The following is a 23,006-nucleotide window of genomic DNA, read 5'->3' on the forward strand; positions in this document are numbered from 1 at the left end:
GACATGGAGCTTCTAAGTCTAGAAGGATTTCAACCTTTGATCCTAAAGAACAGGACTAGAGCACGGTGCTTTTCAGACAGAGGGCACCAAAGTAGATCATACAGTTTTGGTTAAGCAAAGATAAGCCAGGAAAAGATCAGATTATACCTAGGTATTTATACCTTTGCATTTCACATTTAAATCTGCCTCATCCTGTGTTCAACAATTATAGACGGGTGAGGAGGCAAAAAGGATGCCCTGTACTGGCAGCTGCTACAAGACAGGCACTAGGGTAAGCTACTACATCTGGAGCTTTACTCAGCTGTTCCTCGCACCCCAGAGTTTTAGTATTCCTATTCTGGAGTTGCGAAAGCCAAGGTTCTCCGAAGCAATTTGTCTCAGATCACTCAGCCAGTTCAGGGGATATGTTACACTTTAATATACTTTGTGAGTTATTTTAATAAAGATGGTATTTTTACAGAAAAAAAGCTTGAATGACAAGTTTTTTTAAAATATATACGTATACTTCTACCTATGGGAAAATGACCTCTTTTAAAAAAAAAAAATTTATTAAAAAAAAAGAGATGTATTTATTTATTTATTCATGAGAGACACAGAGAGAAACAAAGAGGCAGAGACACAGGCAGAGGGAGAAGCAGGCTCCACACAGGGAGCCTGATGTGGGACTTGATCCCGGGTCTCCAGGATCATGCCCTGGGCTGAAGGCAGTCGCTAAACCACTGAGCCACCCAGGGGTCCCTTTTTTTTTTTTTTTTTTTTTTTAAATACCAGACACTGTGGGACCCAGGAAATTTAACAAAATCCCCTACCCCTGGACAAGCAGAGCAGGTCTGACTCTATTTTGGGCTGCACCCGCCTTGTGCTGACCTTCTTATTACTTAGGGCACTGCCCCACTGCCCAGCGCACAGAGCTAACCACACGAGTGCACACCTGCCCAGGGCACACCCTAATCGGAAATCAGGCTCAGTGATAGGCCAGTTCAAATGGATACTTTAGGGTAAAATATAATTCTTTAGGGTAAAATGTAATTCAATCGGCCACCTGCGAGTGGACCAGCATGACTGTGCAACTTTCTGCGTATCCCATTGGCCACTGGCCCCTATAAAGCTGCTGCGCCTCTTAAGTGTCGGGGTCCAAGTCCCTGCTCCGCTGTGTCGGGTGCACTTGGACCCAGGCTCCAGCTTGTAAATAAACCCTCGTGTGTTTGCATCAGTGTCAGCTCCTTGGCGGTTTCTCGGATTCGTGATCTTGGGCACAACACCACCACAGAATATATGAAGACAAAGTGCTAAACCTGTTGATGGCAATCGAATGCCCAAAGCCAAATGTAACGTTCAGTCAGGCAAGGGCTGATGACACAGTAAATGGTCCTAAGCCCTTAGCTTCCCTTGTTTTCTCTGGCCTGGGGCTGCTTAATTGCTAATTTGTATCTACATCAGATTAGTAAATCAAAGGGATCAAATGCTTAAAAATGGAAGGAGAGAGCTATTAGGGAACTGAATATTAAGCATAAATTATTGAGATTTCATCATTTAAAGTAAACATCCTAAGATACTATGCATTGGCGCTTAACCTTTCCCACTGACAAATGTATCAAAGCGATCCTGGACTTTTGAGAAGTTACAAAGCTAGAGCTCACTCCCCCATTGTTAATGGGGATGTACATGCCATTCTGAAAAACAGTTTTTTGTTCTTTTGGAACAACAGGGGCTTATCAGAGGGCCCAGCAGTGACACTCTTCGGGCATTTACCCCAGAGAAATGAAAACTTCAGGCCACGTGTAAACCTGTGCATGATGGTCTGGTGTCTCCTTCTGTAATAGCCAAAGACTGAAAATAACCAAGCTGTCCTTTAATGTAATAACCAAAGACTGAAAATAACCAAAACTGCCAATAGTTAACACACGACATATCCATACCATGAAACACTACTCAGTAACGAAGAGGAAAGAACTACTGATGGATCTCAAGGGAATTAATTACTGTGGAGTAAAAAGCTTACATGATATTTGATCTTGTTATATAACATTTTTGGATATGCTGGTTGCCAGGGGTGAGAGATGCAGTCGAGGTTGGGCATGAACAGGAGGTATACCAATTCTGTAGGATTTTGCATGTCGAAAATGGTGGTAGTTACATGAATCTGCACATGGTAACAGCGCACAGAGCTAACCACACGAGTGCACACCTGCAACACCGGCATAAGCTCCACGGGGCATAGCAAAGTCACCTCAGTGCCTTCCTAGTGAACTGCTGTTAGACAAGGCGTGACACTGGGGGAGGCTGGGAGAGGGGGGCATGCACCTCCTTGTCCATTTCTTTTTTGCCCAACTTCCCACAAGCCTACAATTATTTCAGATTGAAAGCTAAACAAGAAACACAGGAATATGTCTGCAGTTATCACATACGTCCCTGGAGGCATAGAGGTAGGGGTAAAATAGCAAAGGAGGAATGAGTAATCATCTTAGACAATGCAGACACAGGAGTCATCAGCAAAAGTGCAGCTGAGAAAGCCAAAATGAAAGGCTTGAAAGTTGAGGATCAGCCTGTAGAGGACTTAGCATAGGACGGGTCGGGGAGCTGGAGGACTCAGAGAGCTGACCTGCCCCTCACCGGGGACTGTCCCCGCCCAGGGAATTGAAAGGGCGGGGGGCGGGGACAGAGACAGGCCCTCTCTGGGAGGCCAGGCGGAGGGAGGGAATGGGCTCTGCACTGTGACTGCCAATGATGCCAAGAGTCCAATCAGAGGGCAGCTGGGCTCCACAAGGAACAGCCACAGCATGTGACCACCAACCCTCTTCCAGGTGGGATTCTTAAGAATTCCCGAGCTAGCACTGAACCGAAATCACCTTGACCCAGCATCTTTAAAGATACTTGTTAGTGAGATCACCTTTGAATACGTGCTCATTTCCTGCAAAAAGGAAAGTGTAACTGCTGTGCTTCAGAAAGGGAGAAACAAGCACCGCTCAACACCTGGAATGAGCAGGCGAACGTGCGCACCGCCACCGCCACTGCCACTGCTGGGAGAGCCTTTGTAAGTGAACTTCCAGAAAGCTTCATGATTTGCCTAACTGAAAAAGACAAACTACTTTTTCTTTCTTCCTTATGTAATTTTAAATTGCATGATCTGCTTGAGAAAAATTAACTCGGATAGCAGAGATCTTTCAGCAATTTTCTATTCCTCTGATATGTTAAACTATTTAGTAACTTCATGCAAACATGTATTTAATTAGCATGGCTTCCTCTCCTTGGCCCTTCTGTCACTTTCAATCTTGTTTTCAACTAATTAAATTTATTCTAAATGAATCTAAGTTTTCTTTCAATAACAGTTTGAAACAGTTTCAGTTTCAAAACACAATGACTGAAGAAATCATTCCTTCCTACATAGAATCTACCAAATAGCCCTGTGGGTCTTGGGGCATGGCATGGCACAGAGGAAGCAGACAAAGGAAAATTCTGGAGCTGGTCAGTAAACAAATGAATGTACTCAGAAAGCGGTTGGGGCTCAAAACGATGTCCAAGCAAATCGCAGGGAAGAATCAGGCGGCACTCAGAGCCTGTATGTGGCCGGCTTCCCGGCGTCTGCACACCCAGCTGCCCGGGCCTGCCAGGGCCCCCTGCAACTGGCCACCAGAGGCATCCTTCCCTGGCCTCGGGTCACTGTAGGGACACACACTGAAGAAACAAGTCAGGAAAAACGTGCCAGTTTCTCTGCCACTGTGAAAGTTTCTCATAGACAAACGGAAGAATGAATGTGCTGAAAACTCTTGAACCACCTTTAAACCAGATTTAAGGTCTCCTTAGTCTATCCACTTCATAAATTCTGGTGGTTCCCATAGTGTTAGTCAATGAAAACAAAAGTGTTTTCACTTTTAAATCCATTTCCAGGTCTGGTGACAAGACAGGCCCCACCGTTGGCTAACTAGAACATTTATGTTCTAAGATATTTTTTTTTTCTTAAAAATGCTACCAATGTCGTAATAACCAATGAACACCAACTGAGTCTCTGGGGAGACAGCTTTTGTAAAACTAACTTCCTTGAGTGTCTGCTTTTTGAAAACCGTAACGAAGTTGAAAAGGTGACATAAACCATAAGTACTGCTTCATATAAAAGGTCCTCTCTGTCCTAAACGCAAGCTTAATCTTTACAAATCCTGAAGATTATTTCTAGGCATGTCACAGAGATGAGTATCAGATGGCCACCACATGGCTCCAGACCCCTCTCCAACAGCACAGGCCAGCCCAGGCCACGGCAGCCCCCACCCCAGCTGCCACACCCTGTGCTTCTCTCCAAGCTCCTCGCTGCTGCTTGCCTGTCTGCCCAGCTTAGTGAGCAAAGGTGTCATCTGCTTTTTCCACACAGACCATCTTCTCCCCCTCAGCTTGGGTGTTCAAATGCATAAGATAAGGAGAAGCTAACATATCAATACTGAGGAGAAAGAAAGAAATGCCCAACTGTACTGCAACTCAGACAAGTGCTATAAGAGGTGCATGTAAAGTGCCAGGGAAATGAAGGGGAGCAGTGTGTCCAAGTTTCAGGGGTGTCAGAGTGCCACAGGTTTGGGGACACTGTCCTGAGTGTGAGGGGCTAGAGGAAAAGTAGAGACAAGGCCATGAGGCCGCTGCGAGCTTTCAGGACAGTGCCCCACATGTTCAGAGACTGAGGGTTCAAAACCAAGGCTACAGCCTGGTCAAATTTCTATTTCTGGCAGCAGTGCAGCAGGAGGCTGGAGCCAGAGCTGCCAGAGGCAGGGAGACTAGATGGTGGTTACGGCTTGAGTGGAGCTGAGTGAATTCAGAGCCCGCTACCCCAGTAACTAGAAACTGCTGTGGACAAGTGTAGCATTTGTAGGTCTCCTCACAATGACCATATATCTTCAGAAAAAAAAACAGTTTCTTTGTAAATGTTGCAAAGTCTTTTTCAGTGATGGCATTATTAAGAGCAGACAAAGCAGCTAGTGGTGTTGGGTTCTATTCGGATGGCAGTCCCAGGCTCACAAAGTTCCAGCTCTCTCAGAAAGGGCTATTCAGCAGACGGCAGTGCCTACCACCAGCCTGGGTGAGGTGAAGCACAAGGCCATGGAGACTCCAGCTGGCACACGGGCTCATGGAGTTTCAGAGTAAGAGGGAAGTGTGGTTTTCCCAGACCCAAGCTTAAGTTACAAATGGCGTGGTTGAGGACTGACTGACTGCCCAAGATCCTAGAATTGGCAGTGAAGTTCTTTCCCCGTGAACATGTCTATTGGTTCCGAATCTCTGATGCCTCTCCCGTGTTTCTCTCCAGCAGCTTTACTCTTTCTAGATCCTTCCTAGCCTGTGGCCTATAAGCTTTCACATGTTCAATTCCAAATTATCTGGAAGGGCTCATTTCAAATTTATAAAGAGCCATGAAGTAGAATTTTTTCCTTAGAAGATACAGTAAAAGTTGAAACACTTACTGAATTTATAAGTCTTTTTTTCCTCAAAAGCTCCAGGAGTTTAATTGTAATTTTATAGGGTTTCTACTAAGAATAATACATATACAAAGTACAATTAGTACCAACTTATTTTCCATATACCAAATAACATTATCTCTACAATGAGGCCAGTGTATTAACAAGGGCATACCTACAACATCAGCATTAATATTATTATGGCTACGTTGGCTTTAGTACATTTAAATTTAATATTACATAAAATTCACTTTGATTGGAATCTGCACGCAATTACACAGTCTGATAAAATCAGAAGTCAACCATGATGTTGGCCACATGACAGACTAACACAGAAAGGAAACCCAGCTCTGACCACAATGTACATGCAGGCTGTTTACTGAGGCTGAAGTGGACATGCTCCAGCCTCTCTCCAATGTAAAAGCAGCCCCTTTGGCCCTACATTTCCCCACTCACCTACAGCCCCACACCTCTCCTTAGCCAGCCCAGCCCTCTCGGATCCACCCCTGCAGACACACTGGCTTCCACCACCCCCGGCAGAGGCACACCTATACTTGTGATGCTGGAGACTAGGAAGACCAGCAAGAAGCCCAGCACGGCCCTGTCCACGCCAAGCTGCTCAGTGCAAACAGGCCTGGTCTGCTTTCTCACACCACAAGCGGTCCACACTCTCCCCAAGGGGTTCTCAGAGCCTCTCAGACCCAGGCTCCTTTGTGCATCCTGACACCTTACCTCCTTGACGTGGCTATGAAACGACACTGACATGTCCAGCAGGATCTTGCGCTGCTCTACGCGCCGAACAAAATCTTGTATCCGGTCTTCAAGCTGATGCGCAGCCTGATAAATCTCTTCTGGGTCACATTCCCCGGTCTGAGCCAGCTGTTCTGCTGCTTCTAGTAATTTATCTGCATTGGTATATGTGTTCTGCACGAAAGAAAATCCAGAGAAACAGAAGGTGAATTTTTTTTTTTTTTAAACCCCAGCTGGTCATCATAACAGACTGCAACTGAGTCAGTTTGGGACATTCCTGATCATTTCGGTAAATTCAATAGGAAAAAAAAATGATGGGAAGAGATAATTCTAGGAGCTCAAATCAGCAGCTTTTCCCATTACTGCTCTAGACAGTTAAACTCTGAGCCCTCTGGCAAAGCCCTTCCATCTACAGCAATGGTGGGGTATCTGTAGGCAGCTTCTGGCTGTCCCATGACTCATAGAGGGCCTTCAGTTCCTTGCTGCTCCATGTCCAGAAGACAGCACAGAACACAAATGCCCACTTCACTTTCTCTTCCAGTTTTGTGACTGAGTGCAGAGTTCCAATTTTGTCTCTCAGTATGATGTACGATTTTATAATTCCCCAAGTGCAAGTGGAAAGGTTAGGTTGCAAATACAAGCTACTATCTTCTTACCATGTTTCTACTTATTGGTAATTCTGTGCTTATCTTTTTTCTACTTAAGAGCACATATTTTTTTGAGATAAAGAAAATAATCATAATGGTTTATATAAAGTAGCTGAAAGCAATGTGTAAATAGGTGTCAAAAATACTTTGAAAATTACTCCATTTTAATTCATGATACATGAAAGGCTGCAAATGGATTCCACGAATCAAGATGTCTGCTGGAGACCTGACTGTTCACGGAACTGCGGAAGAGAGAGCTGGCCGGCAGGGCCCGGGGCAGCTGAGACAGAAGGCAGGGCTTCGGTGCAGTGTGGGAACAGGGGGAAGGCCTTCTGGGAAGGCCGCAGAGCAGGCTGCGGGCCCTCTGAGAATGAGGGTGAGTCCTTCATCCTTCTCCAGCATGGCAGCCCTCGAGCTGAGCAGGGTGGGTGCCTCAGGAGTGGCCCAGAGTGTGGGGCGGTGTCCCCGCTGAGCACCTGAGGCTGAGGAAGGACCAGGGTACCCCTGAGTGGGCAGCTTCCCACTGGGCAGACTGGTGACAACCAGGGACATTCATCTACTAAGCAACAGGTTAAGGATAATAAGACACAGGGTCCTTACTTCAGAGAAGCGACTTAAAAATATGGAAAAGGAGAAGAGCTGAGCTAACCCTATGGCACTGGGCTCAAATGAGAGGTATGGGTATGAATATGTGGTTTTCACAGATGAATGAATATGCGTGTTTGTATACACGCACTCACACATCCTCTCTCCCTCTGTCCCCTGCGAAGACCCAGGAGCAGCAGCGGCCCCACAGCAATAAACCACGCTTAGCACCCAGATTTCCACCTGTAATCAGCCTTCTCCTCTTGCAGGCACCAGGGCTCCTGGAGATACAGCTGAGTCGAGGAGTAGGGGGTTGGAGTCTGAAACACCTTAGTGTATCCAAAAACACCTTAGTGTATCCAAAGTTAAGAACAACATGGGTAGGTCAGGACACAGAAGACAGCTTGAAGAGGCTCCCATGGCCAAATCAGGACAAAGTGAGAGCAAACAATGATGGTAATAGAGTATAACCCACCAGATACAACTCGTGGAAACCACGAGTCCATACGAGTCCATACAGATGTAATACATAAAATTGGATGAGGAATGGGCTCTTTATAGAATTTCAAAGTAGCTCCCCATGAAGTGCTTACTAATTACAAAAGGAAGGAGGAGACTCATCATACAATGAAGAAATCTGGCAGAAACCACTTTAACCCAGAGATCAAAGTGATACCACAGGTAACAGGACGAATTAAGATCAGGTGCCGATCGGGGCAGGGGGGGAAGATACAAGACAGACATAGCAACACACACCCTTAATATGCCAGAGCAAAGATGTACGTGTAACCGAATTTGTTCATGATGAAACGTCAGACAAACCCAGAGTGAGGAGCGTTCTCCAAAATAACAGGCTTGCCATCTTCCCAAGTGTCAGGTCACCAAAGCTGAGGAACAACCAAGGAGGTGCTACAGACTCCAGGACCCGGGAGGCAGGACAAGCCAGTGCCACAGGTGACTAAGCACTGGGGTCCGAGGGCTAGCGGGTAAGCCTGCTGCCGTGTTCATTTCCTGATCACGTAGCAGCATCATGAGCATGCAGCAGAATGCCCTGTCCTGGTAGGAAACACGTGCTAAAGTCAGTGGCTCCGGGGAGAGGTCAGATTTCTTTGCACTGTACTTCCAACTTGCCTGCAAGTTTAAAAAAAATAAAACAAAACACCAACTTCTAAACAAGTGTAAATACAGCACGATAGGCACGAGATGGCCTCAGTGAGGATGAACATGATGCACATTAGCAGCAGTGGGCAGCCCAGGCATCAGCACGGGGCAGAGGCAGTCCATCCCCCAGCTCCCTATAAGCGGGGGTACAGTATCTGCAGGGGATTGAAAGTGTCAATAAAAACCAACAAAGAGTCTGTCTATGGTTTTATCATCACCCTGCTCTCTGTGTGTCACAGCCATGAGCACTGCCTGGGCCTTGGGTCTAATCCTAACCACAGCCCCTTCCACAGGTGAGGAAACGGAGACATGGATGCTCAGAGGAGGGACTCACCCAGGTCTGAATGCAGAGCCTGTGCCTTTGACAACCCCCCAGATTGCTCAGCTCCGGGGGCTCCTGCAAACGGGCTTTCAGACACTGGTCCACACGATGGTCTCCTTGCCAACCTCAAAAACCACTTCCAGGGGACTTTCCTTCTTGGTATTCTGCACTATTAACATAGGATCTTTCAGAAGTCTTTTAGAAACGAGTGAAGAGATGTCAAACAATCGCTTGAAATATTCTAACTATGGCCAGACTTGGAAAATGCACACATGTACATTTTACAGTCTTTGGGAACAATTACCTGAAATGATCTGGAAGTGCAGTTTCCAATCTGACTGCAGGACTTAACAGCGCAGTTAAAGAGCTGTCCGTATACTCGATGGGACATATTTGAAAGCTAAGTTATCACAATTCCTGCACGGACCAGAGACAGAGAATTGGCCCACTTCAGAAGAGTTTTGTGGCAACAGAAGTACGTTTGACACAAACGTCCACTCTTCATCCTTTGCAACTCCGGACCTCCACATCGCCTAGGCACAGCCTGGCAACCTACCAGGGAGGACGGGGACACCAAGGAGCCCTCCACACACGGGTATCAAACCACTCGGAGATTCCAGATGCTGGGCCCGAGTTCCAATACCAGTCACATCACTGACTTGGTACACCACCTCTGAGCTGCAGGCTGGAGAGCATCACCGCGTTATGGACAAATGATGGGGGAGTGAAGTACGAATGAGAAGTGTCCTGATGAGGGAAACAATTAGGATGCTATCAACACCAATAAAAATACATCAGTATCAGCTAACACACCCTAACAGTAATTGTAGGGGGAGCAGGGGGCGAGCTATGGGAACTCTCAGTATCATCTTAACAATTTTTCTGTAAATCTAAAACTTATCTAAAAAATAAAGTTGAAAAGTGTATGTGTTCAGGGGTGCCTGGGTGGTGGCTCAGTTAGTTAGGTGGCCAACTCTTGATGTGGGCTGAGGTCATGATCTCAGGGTCCTGGGCTCAGCAGGGAGTCTACTTGAGGATTTCTCTCCTCCTTCTGCCTCCCCCCACCCCCACCGCAACTTGCACTCGCTCTCTGTCTCTAATGAACGGACAAATCTTTTTTTAAAAAGTGTATATGCTTATACAGTTGACCCTTGAACATGTTGTAACTGTACAGTCCATATATATGTGGATTTTTTGATGATTATAGTATTGCAAATATACTTTCCTTATGATTTTATTAATATTTTTTCTCTAGCTTACTCTACTGTAGGAATACAGTACATTTTATACACACACACACACACACACACACACACACACACGGAATACGTTAATTGGCTACTTACGTGATCGGTAAGGCTTCCAGTCAGCAGTAGGCTATTAGATAAGCTTTGGGGGGAGTCAAAAGTTCAACATGGATTTCTGAAACTCCTGGCTGGCCCAATTGGTAGAACATGAGACTCTTGATCTTGTGGTTTTGGGTCTGGGCCGCAGGTTGGGTGTAGAGATCAATTTAAAAATCTTTAAAAAAAAATCTTTAAAAAAAATCATATGTGGACTTTCCACTGCATGGGGGCAGGGGAGGGAGGTCAGTCAGTCTCCCTAATCCACATGTTGTTCAAGGGTCAGCTATATGTGTGTGTGTATATAATACACATACATATAGCAGACTAAAAAAGAACAAAAAACAATAAACAACTTTCACCTGTGGATAATCCTTGGGCATTCCCACAATTCTCTCATCTAGACCTTCCCTCCAATGAGGCTGGCTTCTGGGCCCCTCGGTAAAGCCCCCACAGGCACAGAGAAAGCTCTCCTTGTGAAGCTCAGCTATTAGCATCAGGCTCCGGCCATGAAGGTTCTGCATACTTTGCCTACAAAGGATCTCTGACTCTCAGAGGCTCAATTTGGGGTGACTCTTCTGGGGGTGATGGCTTTATGGAGACCTGGCCTTCCCAACCCTACAGAGCCTCCCCGAGGAAGCATGCTCTGTATCTCTGGGGAGCACGATGGGGCCTCGGTGCTAAAAGAAGCTAACAGAGCATCACACTTTATGCTGCGCACACACATTTTCTTAAGAGCTAGATCCTTCTTTCTTATTGTCACCACAGCCATAAAGTCGCTTACCTCTCATATTTGATCAGTGGATCGATAGGTTACACTGCCTCCCAGCACTAAGCATTTTGTTTCTGAAAGCTTTTCTACCTCTTTATCAACAGATAAGGCTGAGACAATAATCGTCCCAAATGACAAGTGCATTTTTTTTAATTTTCAGAGACACTACACAACATAAACTTAGCCCCATTGCTCATTTTATACTTGGAGAAAATGAGCCCACATGACAATTCTTGGGCTTTCCCTGTGCCCCAAGGCTGGGCTGGTGGAGCCAGGGTCAGCATGCAGTGTTTCTGTAAACAGAGCCCATCCCGAATCCTTCTGCCACAGAAGATAATAGATTTCCATGTGCTAGTAAGCATACTGGTCATAAAAGCAGACTTTGGAGTCCCTGGCCTGTGCCCAGCAGCAGCCCTATCACAAGGATGGTGGGGAAAGAAGGCGCAAAGGGGAAGTGACTTGCCTGAGTCAGTCAGGAGAGCTGGGATTGTTCAAACCGCAAATGTCCAGGCCAGGGTTCCTCTTGCAAGGGGAAATGTAGTCCTTAAATTTCTACTCAAGGGGAGGTGGTGTCAGGAAACTGTTTCAGAGCCTGAAGAAAGCAGACTTCTGCCTTCAGCTGGCCTGCCACCCTATCCCCCAAAGACATCTCTCTTTGGCCCAGTTCCTCCTCTGAGAGGTGGGCCCAAATTCCTGTGAGGAAGATTAAAGGAGACACTAGAAGGGCTGGACCAGGACCAGAGTGGGGGTGGGGTGGTTTCCTCCTTTCTGGAGAAGTAAATTAAAGTTGCATAAGTGCTAGGATTCAGGAAATACTGCAGGGCAGATCAAACCTTCCTTTCTCTACAGATCCTTAGCTGCTAGGGTCTGGGACCAACAGAAGATGGTCAAAGGCTATATTTAGATAGAATCCAGGGGAAAAGATGGGTTTTCTTGATCTCAGAAAATACAGGAGAGGAGAAGAACCAAGTATTTCAAGGAATGATTACTTCTATTCTATTTGTTTTGTTTAAAAAAACAACAGACTGGGGATCCCTGGGTGAAGCAGCGGTTTGGCGCCTGCCTTTGGCCCAGGGCGCGATCCTGGAGACCCAGGATCGAATCCCACGTCGGGCTCCCAGTGCGTGGAGCCTGCTTCTCCCTCTGCCTGTGTTTCTGCCTCTCTCTCTCTCTCTCTCTCTGTGACTATCATAAATAAATAAATAAAAATTAAAAAAAAAAAAAACCGGCCTGGAAGTCTGCATATAGAAAACTTTCAAGGTATTTTATACTAATGTAACAAAAAAAGAATGATGGGCCAGTACATCTACAATCTGTATTAAAATCCCTAGCATCCTGGGGCGCCTGGATGGCTCAGTCAGTTAAACATCTGCCTTTGGCTCAGGTCATGATCCCGGGGTCCTGGGATGACCCTCAAGTCAGGCTCCCTGCTCAGCGGGGAGTCTGCTTCTCCCTCTGCTGCTCCCCCTGCCCCCACTACTGCTCATGCTCTCTCAATTTTCAAATAAATAAATAAAATCCTTAATGGAAAAAAACAAAACAAACAAACAAGTGTCCTGAATCATTTAAAAGGCCCACAAGTTCCCAGTGATCATCTTTTCATCCACAAAGGGAAAGCACAGGACACAAGCCTGTCACCCCGCTCCCTAAAACACACACAGGTGAGACAGAGCTGAAATACGCTACAACATGATAAAACTCACAACACTAAGAGCAGAAGTGAAAAAGTCTGTACAGCACATATCTCAGTACAGTGGAATAGGAACTACTGACTGCTATCTGTGTGCGTTAGCATTTTACCAAAGAAATAATCCTGGGGAAGGAGAAGAGGGGAAGGTTCCAGGCAGGGAGTCTGCATATGAGCACCCGCTGGGAGCCAGGCAATTGTCTACATGGTGTCATCACAGCTACCTGGGGAAGGCAGGCGTTAGGTATCATTTTATAGCTAGAGACACTGAGACTTGCGGAGAAGGAGGAACCTGCCCATAATCAGAAAAGCAGTGAAGGCATTAGTAAATTTAAGAAGTGTCTATAATAAGAGCAATTTGATATCTTGTAAGCACACGTCAACCTAAAGGAAATCTTTGATAGTAAACATCAGGCCAAAATTGTCCACTACTAATTTATGTACAAAGACAAAACACCACACCTTGTATCAAAATAATGAACCTATTGTGAAATGGCAGCCTGTGGTATAGAAGCGAGGATCTATTAACTGCGGCAAATCAGAAATTTTGGGCACGCTAAAAATATGGAAGCATTCTGTATGTTCACATGCTGCACAGAGAGTATTCATAAAAGAAGACAATGAGTTTGGTAGGGACCAGGGAACCAGAGAAAAGGCCTGATTATCTTCTGCAAATCTTGCCCCAATGGAAAGTCTCCTGCTTTCCTAAATGCCACCCTTCTTTATCCTGGAAGACAAGATAATTGCATGGCACATATAAAAAGCTGTTGACAGAAACGGCTTCATGGAGAAGACTGTCACAATACGTCACATCTTTAGAAGGTGATTTGAATCTTAGAGAATAGGCAGACAGAAAAGAAGGCAGTCTAAGCACTCACAGGATACCTGCCCATGGGAAGATGCTATGCCACAGATTGACTAATCACATTCAAGAAATCTGTGCTCTCGAAATGGCTTCTTCCTTGAACCACAGTTTTCTGGGCTTTACTTTTACCAGCTACTGTAATCATAGTTTTTTAAAATCTAAAAAGGAACGTTAACTTGAACATCTACTTATAAGGTAAAAGAGAAAATGCCATCAAAGAGCATCTCCCTTTCCAACAGTTGTGTGCAGAAAGCTTCAAGGGGAAAGCTCGAATTTCTTCTCTAAAGCCCCTGCATGAAAATGCAACACGGTTGCCAATGCCACACCCTATAGATTCACCAGCACCTGCTCATGCAATAGGAAATAGCTACTCACAATCACTGTACAAAATAAAGTAGGGTTAGGTCTTCAGATTAGTAGAGAAGAGGTTCTCAGCTCTGCAACACTGCATGCAAAACTGATCCGAGTGCTTCCTGATGTAGCTACAGCAGCGCTGGAGATAAAGCCCCACACCAGCGGCTCCTGCAATGAAGTCTCGCATCCTGCAGAAGCTAGGCCAGGCTGCCCAACTGGCTCACACCAAAGTTAACCCGACTTGTTCTCAGGTTCCTCCTTCCCAGAACACCACAATTGTTCTACATAATAAATCTATATTTAGTACATTTTAAATGAATTCAACCATAAGACTTTCACCACTTCCTTCTTGTATCTGTTATTTCATCATATGCCACAACTCATTGTTTTGAAGAGACTATAAGAAAAGTATATCAAATAAATTGCTAATTCTAGATCTCAAATTTAGAACTGATTTTAGAAAGGACCCTTCAAATTGCAACCCTAAGAAACAAACTAACCAACTTTAAAGAACTGCGAAAAGCAATTTTCTTCTCCTTCAACCCCCAAATGTGTTTTACTTTTGTGAATATGTTTCAGAAAATGGAACAAGGCTCTTATGTACCTCTGCTCCCATACTTAAGAGGCCTCCAAAGGCCATCCTGTCCAAAAAATAACATAAATTTAAAATAGAAACTTAGATCTCTGCCATAAGCACTCCTATTGTGATTCATTTTGACAGACAGCAGTCAAGGACAGGGAAAAGGTAGGGAAGGTCACTGCCTCATTCACCTGTGCTGAAGCCACAGGGAGGCTGTGTTCCTTTCCAAGAGCCAAAGCACTCCCACAAAGGAAGCTACAAACAGGAGGCGCAATCTTGCATCGATACCAGGGCCATTTGTCCAGACCAAAGGTGCTGCACAAGATCTTAATAAAGCCAGACTCCTTATGGAGCTGTCTTGTGGCCAAGACCTCTTCTGGCTTAACATACAAGTAAAACGGTGCTGCTCAGCCTTTTTGGCTAACATCAAGTGTAAAATATGAGTGAAACACAACCTTTATGAAACGAGGCAGAGGGCCCAGGAGAAGTCCACCCTATGTCTTCAGGTCTTATGCACCCTCCCATCACTGTATTAGTGGCTAGTTTTCCTCCCACAGGGGGTCCGTCTATCTTCGCAACCTGATGGTGTACTCTGAGGCAGAGCTAAGTGCATCTAGAACGAGCTTGATGTGGTTCATGGGGCGTTCTCTGCATCTGTAATGTCTCCATGCACACAGGCGAGAGCTCCCCTACCAACTCCTTGGAGCCTAGCACCTAATAGGTGGTCACTACATATTTGTGGACGGGAAAGATGAGAGATTTTTCACTCCACAATGAGGGGATTATGGAATTGGCCGGATGACAGTCCACGGTCAACTACAACAGACTGCTGAACACCTCCTCTGAGCCATGGCAGGTGTGGCACTTGCTGTGTGCCAAGTGACTGGAGACGAGGAAAGCTGTACTGTGGGAGGCAGCGGGCCATGAGAGGCACTTTATGTGGCACAACAGCCTTCTGCAGCCAACAGGTAGCTCAGAAACAGAAGAATCAGATGACATTCTTCAAGAGAGGGGAAGGCCTATATATACGTAGGGATGGAAAGAAAAGAACTAAGAGAGGGAGAAACTGAAGATGCCAGGAATAGAGGTCATAACTGGAGGACCAAGGGAGGGCCAGGGGGTGGAGACACATGTGGGGGTGTGGCCACATTTAGGGCGGAGCTTGGTAGCCTCCAGCCTCACAGGCCACTTGTGGTCTGATGCCCCCCATGACGGCTTCTAAGATCTTCCTGTCACCAAGGGGAATTTTACTAACCGCTGGCCTTTGCTGAGACATCAACAACTGCCAGGGAAAGCCCTCTAACAGATGGCTATGCTTACTCAGAAGGACTCGGTCTGGCCTACTGCCTGCCCATCCTGTGTCATCTACCCTCCCAGGGCCCATCAGAATGCATCAGCACGTGGCTGGTATCCGAAAACCAGAGAGAGGGAAAGCGGGTGCAGATGTTTGCAAAGTGAACAAAGTGTTTTGTATTCAAGGCTTCTTTTGATGCACAGCTCAGATCTGGGGTTAAGTACTTTGGGTATAAGGGGAAAAGGGCTGAGCACCCCTTAGAGAATCCTAGAGTCAAAAAGCAGAGGTAAGAAAGGACTGGGACTCAGCTGGATAGGTAGAGGCAGGAGCAAACAAGCATCTGCCTTTCTCTGAACCAGGGGTGAAGAGCAGACCACAGATCAGGGTGCTGCATTAACCCACAGGTTGCCCTAGAAACCTGTGAGCAGAAATGTTTCCTGCAAAGAAAGTCTTCCCACTCTTGCTGCCCTCTGGGAACCTGTGTTGACAGCTTTGATGGCTGGCTTAGACCAGAGAAAATAAGATTACCATGAAAAGATAGGGCATTAGCCATAAAAGAGATTTCCTTAATTCAGAAGGGAAGGAACCATAGGAACTAGAGGGAGACAGGTTGATGGGGTGCTGGACACATGAGGACACTCAGTAGACCATTCTCCTCCCTATTGGAGCAAGCTCAGGAAGGCGTGGGAAGGGGTGAGGGGCAGCCCAGCCTATGTCATGGCTGACCATGCTACTCGAGGGGGCAACCTCTATCTCCAGAGCCTGATTGTTTGCAGCTCTGCCTCCTACTTTATTTGGAGCCTGAAGTCTTTGCTCATATGACACAAATTTCATATCCATCCCCAAACCGCATCGGCCACAGCAGTAGCTTATCACATGGAAAAACTGACGGTCAGATAAGAGCACCTTTTTCACATTGTTTCTATGAAAGAAAGACAAAATTATTTTCCAACAGGCATGAAGTAGGGACACCACACATAACACAGGCAAGAAAAATGCTCCAAAGATGCATTGGGATAAGGGTTGGGATAAGGCTGCTGAACACACAATCTTTTCCTGCTCCTTGAGAGCAAGAAAGCAGAAAGTCCGGGATTGTGAGTTTTCCTTTGTATGTGAAGACATGTAGAGAAGATATTTTCACTGAATAAGACTGAATAAGATTTAAATGCAGGCTGTTTTGTCATTCCCTAACTCTGTCCCAGATTCGATTTCCCAAACCTGTGTGCACCGGAACCCTCTGTTGTGCAAAACCCACCACATACACCTACAGTTTAGTCCTGCCTATGTTGACTTACAGATAAGAACCACATTGGTGGATATGTACTGACACTCCCCCTTTTATAAGGGAAGAACCTCTTGATTTCTAATGTTTTATATTTTCCAGCTTATTTGCTTAATGTTAATATTCCTAAATCAGTTTTATTTTTGTTAGTATCTGCCTGGTGGATCTTAATCTAGTAAGCCATATAGTTTCACCCTTCCTGGGTATTTATGTTTTAATTGTGCCCTCTGAAAGTTATAGCATGATTTTTAAGAGATAATCAGAGAATCTTTAGTCTCTTCACCAGTAAAATCTATTTTGCATTTACTGTAATTACTGATACTTACAAGCAAATTACTACACCTTATTCTGTGATTTCTGTCATTATTTTTGTTTTTCTTGTTTCTCTTGCTTCTACTAACAATTCCACGATTTGTTACTTGCCCAGTTTTCTGTATTTCTTTTCCTGCTATGCTTACAAGGAAGCGACACTTCTATCCCTAGACTGTAAGTGGTCACTCTAAAGTGTTAAGGTGCACCTGAGTTTACAAGTGTCAGGTAAGCATACCTCCTCCTCCTCAGAACCCACTTCCATCTCCCATGGACTTTAGTGTCATCCTGTTTTTACCTCCAAATCCACTGCCTATGGTTTAAATGGTTAATCCTTGAATTTACAGATATATTTACCAATTTCTGTGCTCTTTCTTGATCTCAGTCCTTTCTTCTCATACTTGCCTTTTTATTAACCAATTTTTATTAACTAATTCAAATGAATTAGTTTATCAAATGATAAATATCAGCTCATCACTTAAATATGCCAGGCACTGTTCTAGGTGTCAGTGATAGAGAAGCAAAAAAAAAAAAAAAAAAAAGAAAGAAAAGAAAAAAAAAACATGTCACTGTGCTTGCAGCATTCATATTACAGGGGGGGGCTTCCGTTCATCTTACTTCTTGCTTTGGGGCACCTGGTGCAGTCGGTGGAGTGTCCTACTCTTGTTTTCAGCTAAGGTCATGATCTCAGGGTCACAAGCCTGACCTGTAGGGCTCCACGCTTAGTAGGGAGTCTGCTTGGGATTCTTCTCCCTCTGCCCCTTCCCCAACTCACATGCACGTGCACTTTCTCTTTCTCTGAAATCTTTTAAAAAAATAAACTACATGCTTTAGTTCTTCTGGTAAGTATCTGAGTAGTAAACTCTGTCTCGATCTACATTTTATCCTCATCACTGAACAACAGTTCAGCTGGAGCTGCAATTCCAGGTTCAGAGGTAATTTACCTTCAGATTACTCTACCAGCTTCCAGAATTTGGTTCCTGGTGGGCTGTCTTTTTTTTTTCATCCCTAAAGGTTTATTTTTTTATTTGCGAGAGAGAGAGAGAGAGAAAGAGAGAGAGAGAGGCAGGGAAGGGCAGAGGGAGAGAGTGAGTCCCAAGCAGACTCGCCACTGAGCGCATAGCCCGACGTGGGGGTCGACCTCATGACCCAAGATCAGGACCTGAGCTGAAACCAAGAGTCTGATGCTCAACTGACTACACCACTCCAGTGCCCCAAGAAGTCAGCTGTCTTTCTAATAGGCCTTCTCATGGGTTGTTTTGTCATTTCTCTTCTTGTTTTTAGGACTTTGTCTTTTGATGGTCCTCAGGTTTTACCACAATGTATTTGGATGCATCCTAACCAGACAACTTGTTTTTAAAGTAACTTTTCCCCTACCTTCCTTATAATTTCCACATACTATGGAATAGATACATGCACACACAACACTGTGTTACTGTAATTTCTCCCTGCTTCACTCCACTTTCTTTCAAAACACAAAACAAAAAGCACATTTACCAAATAATATGTTTAGAAAAGACCTGGTCTGATCATTACATGGGTGCTTTATATGATGCTGCCACATACTTACCTGAGTTCCTCTCTACAAGAATTTACTGTGCCTACTTTCCAGATAAGAAAGTTAATCTTAGAAATGACAAGACTTTTCCAAATGACACAGCTAGTGAACATTATAGCCAATGCACCAACTCCACAAATCCCGTGCCCTAAACACACTATGCACCCTGCATCCTGTTTCTAAGCACACACATTTAAAAGAACTAGAAAGGGACAAGAGAGGCTGGCCCATCATTACAGAAATGCAAGAAGAACCATTATTGTCTGATTATAAGTTGAAATCTCACAAATTAGTCAACAGGCATGGGTATAGTAAATAAGGCAAAACATCCAGGGCATTTTTTTTTTTTTTTTTTTTTGGTATCAAGAACACCTTATTTTATGACACAGCCAACAGAAGAAATCATCTGTCTGCGCAAGCAAGGACAACCTCACTCTCAAATCTGAGCATTACCTCCTCTGAATCACCTTTAAACACATCTAGCCAAGGATCACTCATCTCAGATGTGGTTAAAATTAATTCAAAACCAACCACATGGGTATTGATGGGAGAAAATAGTGAAAGCCACGGTTTTACCTGTGCTACTTCTTCAAAATCTTCATGACGTTTCTGCAAAGCTCTGGCCCGGTGAAGAGATTTCCCCACACCTGTATGTTTGCTCAGAAATGCTTCTCCATGGTTCTCAATCCAGTCCAGCACCTACAATAAAATATGGGTTTATGTGTCATAAAAACATTGTTCTTCCTTGTTGAAAGGCTAGGGCTGCCCACTGATACATTTTGTTGTCAAAACTGTAACAAACAAGAAGGAAAGAAAAAAACTGGAAGCAACTGGACACTAATCTACACATCTGATCAGCCTCCCCAGTGTGCGTTTCAAGAGCTCCTACTGGAAAAGTGTTAAGTCTCTCTCTGTATAAACATTACCTGCAATAATGATTAAGTCTCACCTCACTTTATGAACAACAGAGCATCCAAAACTGAGTGGGTTTTGGATAAGATAGTGGTTACCAAGCCACAGACAACCCATTAACTAAACATTTTTATAAAGCTCAAAACTTCACAACTCAAGCAATTCCAGTTTAACTAAGAGTTAATGCTTTTGTCTCCTCTTTAGAACAAGCTGAAAACATAAATAAAACCTAAGAAAACAAAACATTTAAATGCCTCTGTCCTGGTCTTTGAGGATAATTTATTCTGCAAACTATGATGCTGTTGTGAAAGCTAAACATTCTATGAATTTAATTACTTAAAAGTTCTCATAAGTTGACATCCACCACATAAAAAAAGGGAGTAAAAACTAGTCAGTGTGGTCTATTGTTTCTAAGTTCAGAGTTGATACCAAATAGTTCACTGGCTCTCATACTTGAGAAACCACAAAAAACCGAAAACATCCAGCAAAATGTTTACACGACCATCAAATGTATACTTTGCCTCTTTCTGATGGGGAAAAGATAACCAGCAAAAAAGTCAGTGATATCTTTCTCTAAAAACTAAAACTTTAGGTACAAAGTATTTAAATATTTAAATACATTTGTTAATGTACTGCTGAAGGCCACCTCTCATGTTTAGCATTTAGTAACTATGGTAACCGTGCTTATGGATTGAAACAATCTTGGAGGGAAGAACCAACTAGGGCACTAGAGCAAGGACAGCCAGGCAGGACAAGGGTCTAGAGGAAAACCTGGAAGCAGACTCCTCACAGCAGTCCACTAATGGCAAAATTAAAGGGGCCTTAACTTGGGATTCATTGCTATGAAAAGGATCCCTTGCCCACTGTTACCTGCACTAGAGACAGATCAGCTGTGGTAAAAGAGAAAAAGAGAAAAAGAGAAAAAGAGAAAAAGAGAAAGAGAAAGAGAAAGAGAAAGAGAGAGAGAAAGAAAGAAGAAAGAAAGAAAGAAAGAAAGAAAGAAAGAAAGAAAGAAGAAAGAAAGAAAAAAAGAAAAGAAAAGAAAAACAGAAAAACAGAAAGAAAAAGGAGAAAGAAGAAAATAAGAAAAAAGAGAAAGAGAAGAAGAAAAAGAAAAAAAAAAAAGAAGAAGAAAAAGAAAAAGAGGCAGCTGTTAAGAGCCAGTTGTCCAGGGACAGCTAGACTTGTCATCCATTGCTCCAAACCAGTGACCTTCAGAAGCTAAAGGTCTGACCGAGGACCCTTTCTGCAGAGGGTTTAGTAGTAAATGTAAATAAAATAGCTTGCAAACCTGAATAAATTGCTGGTGGTCCTCTTACAGACCCTGCAGAATTAGCAGAAGTTCGGGAGGGGCAGGGGCACAGAGATTAAGCCTTGCAGCAGGTGCTCAACCAGAGTCACACATCCACCTTATTACTAGAACTTATTTCTGAACCTCCTTTGCCAACACCACCAATCCATGAGTCATTTCACTCCCAGTCCTCCTGAAGGCTCTCGTGTCCACCCTCCATCCCTAGCCCCTGCTATATACCCAGGGTCTAGCTGCGTATTCCTGGACGAGTTCTTCATCCCTCCTGGACTGCACCTTCCTAGGTGCTCAGTGATTGTGACGGTTATGAGATCTATGCTAAACCCGTTAATACCAGCATGATGGATATACAATGTGTGTACCGTCCCCATCCATAAATCATAGCCTGTGCCAGACTTCCATCTAATTTTGAGCTCTTTGGTGGCACAAGCTATAATTATCCATTGCTTTTCAGTTTAATTTTCTTAAGTACTCTCTACACCCAACGTGGAGCTCAAACTCATGACCCCAGGATCAAGAATCACACGTTCCTCTGACTGAGCCAGCCAGGTGCCCCATTCATTGCTTTTTAATTAATGTGCTTAGTATATTATTCCCTTTCTTGAGATGGGGGGTGGGGTGGGAAATGTGTTTTCACTACCATTAGTAAATAGTGCTACATTCATGCCAGACGTCAAGGCACACATAAAGCTGCTGAGTTGTTTACATGAGTCTCTTAATTCATATTATAAAACACAGATCCTGTTCCACTCCTAAGAAATGTCCACTGACAACTTCAAGAAGTTGCAACCTCAAAAGATGGATACAGTTAAATGGAATGTGCCTCTGGGCGTGAGGCCAATACCATAGGAGACAAGGATCAACCATTTTACACTTGAAAAGAACTTGAAAAGACTCTATGCTACAGTCTACCTGCCTATCAGATCTCTATGAATAGCTAAGTGGCTTTTCTTTTTAACTATAATGTATTCTGTATTTCCTCAACTTTACTGTTAAAGGAAAAATTGGTAAGCAGCAAACCTAGTAATCACTGTTAATTCAAAACAGACTTGAAATAAGGACACAATTTCAAAAAGTAAAAGGTGAACAAACATTATTTGGTAGAAAGGGCTGAGGAAACAAAATACACTATTTTTAAAATAATAAAAATTTGGTTTTTAAGCCTAAGAAAAAGTCAAGAAGCATACGTTGAGGGCAGCCCCTGTGGCGTAGCAGTTTAGCGCCACCTGCAGCCCAGGGCGTGATTCTGGAGACCCAGGATCCAGTCCCGCATCGGGCTCCCTGCATGGGGCCTGCTTCTCCCTCTGCCTGTGTCTCTGCCTGCCTCTCTCTCTCTCTCTCTCTCTGAATGAATAAATAAATAAATCTTAAAAAAAAAAAAGAAGCATATGTTGGAAATTAAAGCTATTATGAGCCAACAACTCAGAGTTACAATTTTTCTTTTATTAGTGGTTCCTTTGGACAGAATTGTAAATACCAAGTGAGAATAAATTTCTAGCAACCGTGAAATTAATTCAAAGAAAATGTACAAACTGCAAAGTGCTTTAAAAAAATGTACATTTTTAAATTCAAATTCAAATTCAATTCAAAGAAAATGTACAAACTCCAAGCGCTTTAAAAAAAAAAAAAACAGTGGTAGACAATTATGAAATCCAGCTCATATTTAAAACCAAATTCCCCATGAGGCTTTTGCTTCTTTTACAAGTCTGTGAACACTTCCCAGATTGCCAAGGAATCCTGAATCAATGTAGGTGTCCAAAGAGCATTTCAAAGACAGCTTGGGGGGGTGGGGGGGTCGGACCTTGCACCTCGCCCTCGCCCTCAAGCTGCAGGGCGCGCCCCTG

The 23,006-nt window shown here is 44.2% G+C and overlaps 1 protein-coding gene across 5 annotated transcripts in view; it reads right to left on the minus strand.

The window, feature by feature from the left end:
* The window catches only part of TRIO (trio Rho guanine nucleotide exchange factor), a 354,351-nt gene that overhangs the window by 155,889 nt on the left and 175,456 nt on the right, over positions 1 to 23,006 (minus strand). For all 5 annotated transcript variants that reach the window (XM_025451453.3, XM_049105660.1, XM_049105659.1 and 2 more), the window contains exons 10-11: positions 19,518 to 19,640; positions 6,165 to 6,356 (exon numbers count right to left, since the gene is read on the minus strand). In XM_025451453.3, coding sequence (XP_025307238.1) covers positions 6,165 to 6,356; positions 19,518 to 19,640 — 315 coding nt within the window. The remainder of the gene's footprint in view (positions 1 to 6,164; positions 6,357 to 19,517; positions 19,641 to 23,006) is intronic.

The sequence above is a fragment of the Canis lupus genome, chromosome 34 (genome assembly GCF_003254725.2).
Source record: "Canis lupus dingo isolate Sandy chromosome 34, ASM325472v2, whole genome shotgun sequence".
NCBI lineage: Eukaryota > Metazoa > Chordata > Mammalia > Carnivora > Canidae > Canis > Canis lupus.